Source organism: Chrysochloris asiatica, unplaced genomic scaffold (assembly GCF_000296735.1).
Source record: "Chrysochloris asiatica unplaced genomic scaffold, ChrAsi1.0 scaffold00026, whole genome shotgun sequence".
In the NCBI taxonomy this organism is placed as follows: Eukaryota; Metazoa; Chordata; class Mammalia; order Afrosoricida; family Chrysochloridae; genus Chrysochloris; species Chrysochloris asiatica.
Window position 1 is genome coordinate 5,762,711 of NW_006408544.1, and position 11,205 is coordinate 5,773,915.

Sequence of the window (11,205 nt, forward strand, 5' to 3'; positions counted from 1 at the left end):
ATGTTCTTTTTGACGATGAATGCAACACCATTCCTTTTCAATCTGTCATTCCCTGCATAGTAAACCATGTAGTCGTCAAATTCAGAATGGCCAATACCAGTCCATTTCAGCTCACTAATGCCTAAGTTATCGATGCTGATGCGTTCCATTTCACTTTTGACAACTTCCAATTTTCCCAGATTCATACTATGCACATTCCACATTCCAATTTTCAATGGATGTTTACAGCTGTTTCTCTTCATCTTGAGTTGTTCATCAGCAAAGGACGGTTCTGTGCACTTTTCTCCCCCAAGCTTAACTCTATTCACATCATCCTGGTCAACTCTACTTTGAGGAGGCATTTTTTTTCCCCAGTCGCATTCTGAGTGCCTTCCCATCTTCCGGTCCTGTATCTGACAGTGTTTCTCTGCTATTCATAGAGTTTTCAGTGACTAGCGATTCGGAAGTAGTTCGTCACTCTTTCTTTCTAGTCTGTCTTTGTCTGGAAGCTCATCTGAAACCTGTCCACCATGGGTGACCCTGCCGGTTATTTAAAATACTGGTGGCATAGCCCTCAGAATCACAGCAACTCAATCCACCACTGCACAACAGACAGACGAGTGGTGGCCATTTGGTTTTATGTTGATACTGTCACTATAAATTTTTATGTTAATCTTGATACAATCCTGATATAATCAAGATATGGTTTTTTTTCTTCTGGCATTCCATGATACTTTTAATATTCTCCTTCAACACCATAACTTGAATGATCAGTTCTTCTTTTGTCTTCTTTATGCACTGTCCAACTTTCTGACATTCAAATCTGACTTGAATGTCTGGCAGTTCCCTGTCATTGTACTGCTGTAACCGTTTCTGAATAATTTTCAGCAAAATTTTACTTTCTTGTGATATTAATGATATTGTTTGATGGTTTCTGCATTCTGTTGGGTCACCTTTCTTTGGAAGGGGCACAGATATGGATCTTTCCAGTAGGATGGCCAGGTAGATGTCTTCCGTATTTCTTGCCATGGATGAGTGAGTGCCTCCAATGCTGCATCAGTTTGTTGAAACACTTCAATTTGTATTCCTTCAATTTCTGGAGAATTGTTTTTTGCCAATGCCTTCAGGACAGCTTGGACTTCTTCCTTCAGTACCATTGGTTCTGGATCATATGGTACCTCTTAAAATGCTTGAACACTGGCCAATTTCTTTTGGTACAGTGGCTCTTTATATTCTTTCAGTATTTTTTTAAAGCTTCCAGCATCATTCAATCTTTTGCCCATAGAATCCTTCAATATTGCAACCTGAGGTTTAAATTTGTTCTCCAGTTCTTTTACTTGAGAAATACTGAGTGTTCTTCCCTTTAAATTTTCTAACTCCAGGTCTTTGCTCATTTCTTTATAATACTTACTTTACTTTGTCTTCTCAAGGTTCCCTTTTAAATTTTTGTTCAATTCTTTTGTTCATCATTTCTTCCAGTCGCTTTAGCTTCTCTACATTCAAAAGAAAGTTTCAGAGTCTCTTCTGACATGCATTTTGGACTTTTCTTTGTTTCCTGTCTTTTTAATGACCTTTTGCTTTCCTTATATATAATGTTCTTTTAGTCATCCCACAATTATTCTGGTTGACAGTTATTAGTGTTTAATATATCAAATTTGCTCTTGAGATGGTCTCTAAATTCAGATGAGATATATTCAGGTCATAGTTTGGCTTCATGGACTTGTTTTAATTTTCTTCAACTTCAACCTTAACTTACATATGAGCAGTTGGTGGTCTGTTCTATAGTTAGCCTTTGGCCTTATTTTAGATAATGTTACTGAGCTTCTTCATCGTTTCTTCCCACTGATGTAGTCAGTTTGACTCCTGTGTATTCCATCTGGTGAGGAATACACGTATATGTTGTTGAAAAAAGCTGTTTTCAATAAATAATTTACTGGTCTTGCAAAACTCTATTATGCGATCCCCAGCATTGTTTCTGTCACCAACATCATAGTTTCGAACTACCAATCCTTTTTATTTTCAACTTGGGCATTCCAATCACCTATAATTATCAGTGTATCTTGATTGTATGTTTGATCAATTTTAGCCTGTAGAAGTTGGTAGAATTCTTCAATTTCAAACCCCGGCACCTTCACCTGAGGTTCTGCCTTGCCCCCTGATCCTCAGAGGATCACTTGGACTCTCTGGAAGAGGGCACAGGGAAGCCCATAACCCTCTTTAGGTCATCCAGTCCGACAGTCAGACCTCTGGTGTCTCCGTTCTCACCTTTGAGAAGGCAGACACTGCCTTCAGCAGCGACCCCTTGACCTGCCCAAATGGGAGTTGGGGCTTCGCAAACCACCACCTCCCCTCTAGGCTGTCTTCTGAATAACCTAAAGAAATTACATCTAACAGAGATCAAATTTAAAAAAAAATTGATTTTTGGAATATAGCCTGGCCGCAATTATGAACTGGACAGTGACAGTCAGTGGCCAGAAAAAAGCACTTTTGACTTCCAAATTGTCTGTTGCTGTTGTTGTTAGGTGCCATCGAGTCGGTATCGACCCATAGCGATCTTATGCACAGAAGAATGAAACACTGCCAGATCCTGGGCCAACCTCACTACTTGAGGTTGCCATGCTTGAGTCCATCGATGTTGCCACTAGGCAAATCCATCTCGTTGGGGTCTTCCTCTTTTTCTCTGACCCTCCACCTTACAAAACATGATATCCTTCTCCAGTGACTGGTCCCTCCTGACAATATGTCCGAAGTATGAGAGACAAAGTTTGGCCATCTTGGCCTCCAAGGAACACTCTGGCTGCACTTCTTCCAAAATAGATTTATTAGTTCTTTTGGCAGCCCATGGCACTTTCAATATTCTCCTCTAACACCACAACTCAAAAGCATCAATTCTTCTGCAGTCTTCCTTATTTACAGTCCAGCTTTCACATGCATATGAGGTTACAACTTCTCTAAGAAATGGCAAAATGGCAGGAGGTTCCCCACATCCAAGCCTTGTTCTTTCTCTGCTTGCACTGCTCCTCCCCTCAGGCCCTCAGCTCACCAAATTCTCTTTTTAAATGTAAAACCTTCTCAGAAACAATTTCCTCCTGAATCTCCCTTTGATCCTGCCAATGAGCACCTCCGGCCCCCCACTGCACCAGCCTTTGCACTTCCCCCTCTTCCTCCACCCATTGTCCCTTCCTAAGATTCTCCTCCCTTGCTGCTGATCACCCAATCCCGGGGTTACAGCCTCAATTATCCTCCCCTTAAGGGAAGTAGGTGGGGTCAATGGCCCCGCCCTAGTGCATGTTCCTTTTTTTTTCTGTCCAATCTTTCCTAGATCCAAGAACACTTAGGATCCACAAAGAGTTCCTACAGATAACCCAGTCTTTTAGTTTAACTTGGCATGATATTTACATTACTTTAAACATTGCCTTGACTCCAGAGGAAAGGGAACTCATATGGAAAGCAGCAAAAGTCCACGCTGATGCCCTCCATGAGCAGGTCCCCACCCATCTCCCTGTCGTCCCTCTGCAGAGAGCCTAATTGGAATTATCAACATGGAAGTGAAGGTACCCAACAAAGAGATCACATGATTATTTATTTTATAGGTGCAATGTATAAAAAACACCCATAAGGCTGTCAATTATGATAAATTACATGAGGTCACCCAAGGCCCCGATGGAAATCCTGCCCTTTTTCTTTCCCACCTTTCAGAGGTCATGATAAAATATACCAACATGAACCCAGACTCAAGAGAAAGCCAAACTTTCCTTCATTTGCAGTATATTTGCCAGTCTGTACCGACATTAAAAGGAAATTACAAACGTTAGAGGAAGGTCCTCAACCCCACAATGAGATCTTCTAAGAGCAGCCTTAAAAGTTTTTTTAACAACAGAGACAGGAACAGAGGAACCAAAAAGAAAAACAACTCTGCATTAAATATCATATGCTAACGTCTGCCACCTCACACTTGCCCAGCCCAGAGAAAGCAAAAGCATAACAGTCCCTGGAATGTGCTTTCCATGTGGGCAGGCTGGACACTGGGCAAAAGCATACTCTAACATGAGTCCACTGACCAAGCCATGCCCAATATGTGGTCAATGGGGCCACTGGAAGATGTACTTCCTCTGCCTGGGAAGTCCTCCCAGGTCAGGCTCAGTCCAATCTTTAGCCTCAACCACTCATGAAAGACCCTTCATCCTTATTAGCTCTCTTCAGAAGACTGACGAAGCCCAGGATTCTCCGCCCAAACAGCAAATGTGCCCTCAGAACTCAGAGTAGTTGTGACAGTATCTGGTAAGACCATCTCTTTCCTACTGGATACCAGGGCGAGTCTTTCAGTTCTCACAGAATATAGCAGTGCACTCCTCTCTTTCTCAGTCTCAGTAATAGGAATGAAAGGCATACCTGCCACTCCCAAACGAACACCACCTCTACTTTGTTCCTTTGGAGATTTATCCTTCACTCATTCTTTTTTAGTAATGCCTCAATGCCCCATTCCTCTTTTAGGACGTGATATGTTACACAAATTAGGAGCCATAATACATTATGAATTTCAAAGAAACAGTCACCCCTACCTTTTACTAGCACCTGGTCCCTGTGTAAGGTCCCCTTGAACCTTCGCCAAAAATGAATCCCATAATTTGGAATGCTGATATCCCTGTCATTTCCCATCACCACACTCCTGTAAAACTTTCATTAAAGGATCCTATGTGTCAAATCGCTGTCCCTCAATACCCGCTTAGTCCTGAGGGTCTCCATGGCCTCCAACCCATTGTTTCCCAATTCCTTGCAGCCCACACCCTCATACCTCCCCATTCTCCACACAACACTCCTATTCTCCCAGTAGGAAAACCCAATAGGTCATATAGACTCGTTCAAGACCCCTGTCGGATTAATCAAGCTGTGTGTCCTACTTTTCTAGTAATTCCAAACCGCTACACCCTTCTGTCATGCCTTCATTCCTCTACCACCCAACTCTCCTCACTCTCTTTATTCTTCATCCTGTTCCAACCAACCCTCACCCATCATCAATTCAACATTTAATACAACTCTCAGACTCCCTCCTATACCAAGCTCTACCACAACACATAGATGATACATGCTGGATTTGTGTAACCTCTACCTTATCACTTTTTTCAGCCACTCCAGTCCCCTTACAAACATGGGTAGGAACCAAAGCCTCCCTAGCTTTCTCAAAACCCCAAAAAGGTCCAATAGTCTCCTCTACTCTAGACGGACTGTCACAAACATGCCAGAAGAAGCTGAAAACATCCTACAGGGTATCCAAACATTCCTCCAAACCCTCCAGTACCCTACAACACTCACTACAGGACCAACAGGAAAGGCCCAAGATCTAACATCCCACCCGTCTTGTGTATTACCTGACCCAGTTTTTCATCAGACTCTCCTGTAGGAACTTTCAAAACCCCTTGTACACAAACCCTAAAACTCCCACCACCACATATTATAAACTCCTATAGTGCCACAATAGGAGCCCCCAAAGTTTGTAACCTCAAACAATCCTGCTTCAACGGCTTCCCATCAGTCACTTACCCCTAAGGTTTTCTCACCCCTCATGTATTACACCACTTGTAGGATCTACAACAACCACACAATACTGTGACTCCAAACACCCCACCATCTACTCACTACCCACTATTCAACATGTGCCTCAAGGCAATAGGCCCCCAAGTCAGAAGAGACTGTCATATGTTACCCATTAATAACACTCAACTATTTCTGCATATGCAAACCCACAGGTTAGCACTAGAAGCAGGCCACAATTACATTCTTGCCAACTCCATTTTCCTACAACCCTTAGGTGCAGAGCCCACTTAACAATTTCTTGTCAGCGTGGAAAAGAGCAGCACATGCGGACAGGCCCCACATTTCTTAACTTTCCAAATCCAAGGATGTATTAGCCCTCACCAAGGAGTATTTTTCCTATATAGAAAGAACCTTTACATTTGCATGGATACACACACCCTAGCATACATATCCCCACCTGTAACCTATTCTTTTGAAGACCACCCTATATTAGTCCCAATAAACACTCCCTTGAGCCAAAACACATGTGCCTTGCAATTTATCCCCCTACTTGCCAACTTAGGAATAGCAGCAGGTGTAGGAACTGGAGCAGCAGGAATTTCAGTCTCAACCACTCTATCCTCCTCCCTATGAGAAAGTTTGGATGAAATATCTCTATAGCTGTCCCAAATTCAAGATCAAATTGACTCCCTAGCAGGAGCAGGTCTCCAAAATCGAAGAGCCCTAGACTGACTTACAGCTGAAAAAGGAGACACCTGCATATTTCTCAATGAGGAATGCTGTATATTTGTGAACAAATCAGGCCTAGTCCGAGATGGTATAAAGAGATTAAAAGAAAAAGCAGCAAGGCTGAATTCCAGCAATTCTCCAAACTCGTGGCTTACCCAAAATATCCTCCCTTGGTTATTACCCATTTTAGGGCCTCTGGTGTGGCACTGTGAGTTAATGCGCCAGACACAAAGCTGTTTGAAATGCAAGGTCGGTGGTTTAAGCTTACCAGTTGCTCCTTGGAAACCCTTACAGGATCACTATAGGTCAGAACTGACTTGATGGCACTTAACAACAACTCCTTTGCCTGGGAGCTGTATTCTTGCCTTGTATAATAAATTCTTTCCAAAGATTTCTTAAAGGCTAACTCGCTGCCATTGTGAAAGATCAGGTGGTAACCACTCTTCTGTTGCAGACTTGCCCCATCTACACCCCCAAATCAGCAGGAAGCAGCCAAAGAGACACATCTGGCCTTATCCCCTTAACATCAAGGGTCTGGGATGAAGTACCTTGCTCCTGATCAACAATATAGCATTGCAGCTGCCCCCAAGTGGCACCAAATAAAGTCCTGCTTAAAAACTCAGGTCTCCTGAAAGCTTAAGTCTTTATCACACCAAGAGACCCTCCCCTTGATAATTTCAGGTTTCAGGATATTCTCCATAACCCCGTCCATTGGAAGCTCACCAGAATTGTACCGGGAACCACACCACCTTAAATACACCAGTCTGTAAGGGACCAGTGGGCTCTTGGTCTTTCTTGAGTTCTCTCTCCTGAGAGGTTTACTCTCAATAAACCTTCCTGCTATTGAAGCCATGTTTCTCTCCTAGTCTCTTTCTTTCTTATTTCTTACTTCCTCTGTATACAGGGTAGATAGGGACAGGCAACTTAGACATTGGCTACCTAAAATGAAGGGGTGATAAAGGCATGAAGTGACTGGCTTACAAGATTTCAAGAGAGAGTTTAGTTTAAGAATGTGGGGGTGAAGATAGAGTCGCCACTGAATAGTTTTCATCTTGTCTAGATGTGTCTGGTAAAAAAGAGATGGGGATGGGGATAAGATTCTTATGATTCAGTAGTAATTGTTTTCATGACTAATTGCGACTGTTACAATTGTAAAGGTTTAGCAACAAAAATGGGAGAGTGGTTAATTTTACAGTCCAGAAACAGAGGACCCTAGGACCATCAAAGGAGATGAGCACAAGCAGAATGTGGGTCCTTATCCAGAGAAGCAGCAACACCAGAGATGGAGGCAGAGATGGGGACACGGAGAGAGGGAGCAGCTGAGGATTCTAAATTCATCAAAAGAGAGGGACTGAGAGCTGGCAGCCAGGAGACGGACTTCCAAAATATGCCCTTTGATGGTGTAAATTATTATATATGCCCATGTGTTAAAAAAAAAAAAAAAATGTTAAAATGAGTAGAGAGAAATACTGTTAACTGATGGTACATGGAGGGGATTATAATCATTGTAATGAAACAAAGTATATGATTTGTTGAATGTAAAACTGATGATCTGCCCTGTAAACTTTCACTCAAGTTACAATAAAAACTTAAAAAAAAACAACTTACAGTTTTACCAATGTAAGTACATAGAGTGTGTACTTCCATGCAACTTTTCCTACACCAGAAATGAATTATCTTTATTTGTAAAATCTCTCTGACTACTTAACAATCAAACAGTGATAACTCAGTGTTCTTTTAGTATGAACATTTAATTATTTATGGAGTACATATTTTTCATGAGTCCTGGTGTGGTGTTATAAGATAAGCACATGTGGTGACCCACAGAAAGTCCAGCCAAGACTTTTAAGAGAGAAACAGAGAAATATCCAGTTGCAGTGAAATCTGGAGAAACGCAAAGATATGGAGTGAGGAAGATGGGAGAGGCAATGAAAATATATAAGTTACCTTCACCCAATTTAGAGTAAAAGGTTAAAAAAAAAAGAGAGAGAAGAAAATATACAAGTTGTTGTGAGACTCAGAAAATGAATATTTCTGAAAAAAAAAGAGAATGCTGATTTGGGAATGGACATCCTATGATGAAGTCAAACATACAGTGTTAAAAGGTCAGGCTGGTAAACTATTTCTGAAGATTTAAACTCATGAAAGATGATTGTATTCTGTTTTGAAAAAGAAGGGGAGAGAAAATGGGAAAGAGAAATGGAGGACAGCTTGGTGATAAATGCAGATTGTGCCCAGCTGCTAGCAAAAGGCAATCTAAATTTCAAGCTTAGTGCATTTTTTTTAAGCAAAACTCTAATTTTAGAGCAGATTATAATGTTGCTCATTAACTGCTGACTAAGCAAAGCTGTGATACAATGTTTGATGGTTTTGTTAATACTCTTTGAGATTTATTAACTTACTGTTTCTTACAAAACTAAAAGGACAAGATACAGGTTCCTCCATTTGAAATTACTGTACCTCAGCTGAATGCATACACAAATAGCTTACATAAATAACCAGAGGCCCAAGACAAAGTCTCAAAAGATTGATATGAAGAACAGCCAAATTGTAGTTGGTGTTGCTGGTAACAATGTAGATAGTTCATCCAGGCTTTGCCCAAGTAGAGAAGAGACATACTTACCTAGCCACAGTGGCTGGCCTTGAGAATTAAAGAGTAGTCTCTCACTTTCCCGCTGGCAGGCAGGTGCTATATATATATCACTGCTGATTATTCGCTGCAAGTGGCTGTCCTGCCAATGCAATTCACGGCCCTCGATGGCTCTAGTGAACACTGTTCGTCTTGGTCTGGATAAAGTGTCTAGGGAAAGAAAGAAATGCAAAAATATAATAATGTATAATCTGAAGCTCTAGCTCCTGTGTCTTTTTCAGGGTGAAAAGATGGACAAAAGAATAATAATAAGTGTGAGCAGCTACTTTGCCATACTCTCACAGGAATAATTAACAAAAAGGAAAAATTTGGTAATTTGGGGATGGGGGGTGAGACAGTGGATTCAGACTGAACATAAAAGAAACATATAAATATTCATCCAGTCAGTAAAAGTCCTTAGAATCTGACAGTCTCTTTAGAAATTCAATTTCTGCTTCCATGAAGATTTAAAGTCTCGGTAACCATATATAGGGTTGCTATGAGTTGAAACTGACTCCATGGTACTTAACAACAAAAACAAAATAGCACCTATATCCATATGGAGTCTTGGTGTGGTGCTGTGGGTTAATGTACCAGACTGCAATGTTGGTTTGAAGGTCAGCAGTTCAAGATCACCAGCTGCTCCTTTGAAACCTTATATAGGGTCATTATGAATCAAAATCAACTCAACAGCACTTAATAACAGCAACAACATATCGTATGTTGCTGTATATGGAACAACAAATATGTACTCTCACAGGAATAATTAATAGGAAGGGAAAAATTGGTGATGCAGGAGAGAGACGATATAATTCTTGAAGTGATGTGCTAGATAAGAAAGAAAGAATAGTATCACAAGAATAAGTGAAAAGTTTAGAATTAGAAACACAAACAGCCACAAAAGAGGAGCCAGAGTGGATGGACACTGTGATAGTGAAGGTTTTGTGTCAATTTGACTGGGCCAGGATTGTCAGTGATTTGGCAGTTGGGATGTAGTTATCCCTATAGTGAGATCCAATATAATGGAATTAACTCATAACCAATCAATTGAAAGGGTGTTTCCAAGGGTGTGGCCTGCTTCCAATATATTAGACATTTAAGCAAAGCTTACTTGTTCTCTGTTGGGTCTGGATCTTGCATCTGGCTTGTCCTCTGACTTCTAGTTCTTTGGACTTGAACCAGTGACCTGCTCTATTGTCTGCCTGCCAGACTTGCCTTCTGGACTGACCAGCCTGCCTGCTTGCTGTCTGAGCTGCCGATCCTGGTTCATCTGACTTGGACTTGGGGCTCTACTACCTCTTAAATGGTATCCTTGGTATTAACTTCTCTTTATATATTCATATATAAGTTTCAATGGTTTTGCTTCTCTTGAGAACCCAATTAGCCAGCAGCAGAAACCAACAATGATTTCAAGATATGGGACCATCATTATGGGACAGGGAAATCAAGAGACTACTTGGTGGCAGGTTGATTACACTGGACCGCTTCCATCATGGAAAGTTGTTGTTGTTGTTGTTAAGTGCCATTGAGCTGGTTCCGAACCATAGCGACCCTGTCTAGGGTTTCTGAGGAGCAGCTGGTGAGCTTGAACAGTCGACCTTGCAGTTCAAATGGCTTTGCAGTCTGGCTCATTAATCCACAGTGCCACACCAGGACTCCATCATGGAAAGGGCAGTGTTTTATTCTTACTGGAATACTTATTCTGGATATGGATTTGCCTTCCCTGTACATAATGCTTCTGTCAAAACTACCATCTGCAGACTTACAGAATGCCTCACCCATTGTCATGTATCCCACACAGCACACATATCCTTAGATCAAAGGACCTCTTTTTCAACAAATAAAGTGCAGCAATGGACCCATGCATGTGGAATTCACTGGTGTTACTATGTTCCTCACCATCCTGAAACAATTCAATGATTGAATGGCCTTCTAAAGACACAATTACAGCCAGCTAGGTGGCAATACCTTGCAGGGTTGGGGCAATGTTCTCCATGAGGATGTATATGCTCTAAAGTAGTGTTTGATACATGGTGGTGTTTCTCCAGTAGCCAGGATTCATGGATCCAGGAACAAAGGGGTGGAGATGGGAGTAGAACCACTCATATGAACTAGGAGAATGGGGCAGCCCAAAGCCACAGAGAGCAGAGCTTAAGTTCAGGGTTAGGGGCCTCTACCTCAAGCTCTGGTAGCATAGTGGTTACGAATCGGGCTGCGAACCTTAAGGTCAGCTGTTCGAAACTACCAGCTGCTCCGCGGGAGAAAGATGAGGCTTTCTACTCCCGTAAAGATTTACACCCTCGGAAACCCTGTACAGGGTCGCTATGGGTCGG

The 11,205-nt window shown here is 41.7% G+C and overlaps 1 protein-coding gene across 1 annotated transcript in view; it reads right to left on the reverse strand.

Annotated features, from left to right (window-relative positions):
• The window catches only part of ZSWIM5 (zinc finger, SWIM-type containing 5), a 317,188-nt gene that overhangs the window by 56,764 nt on the left and 249,219 nt on the right, over positions 1-11,205 (reverse strand). The window contains exon 6 of the mRNA XM_006839698.1: positions 8,867-9,043. Within this exon, the coding sequence (XP_006839761.1) occupies positions 8,867-9,043 (177 nt within the window). The remainder of the gene's footprint in view (positions 1-8,866; positions 9,044-11,205) is intronic.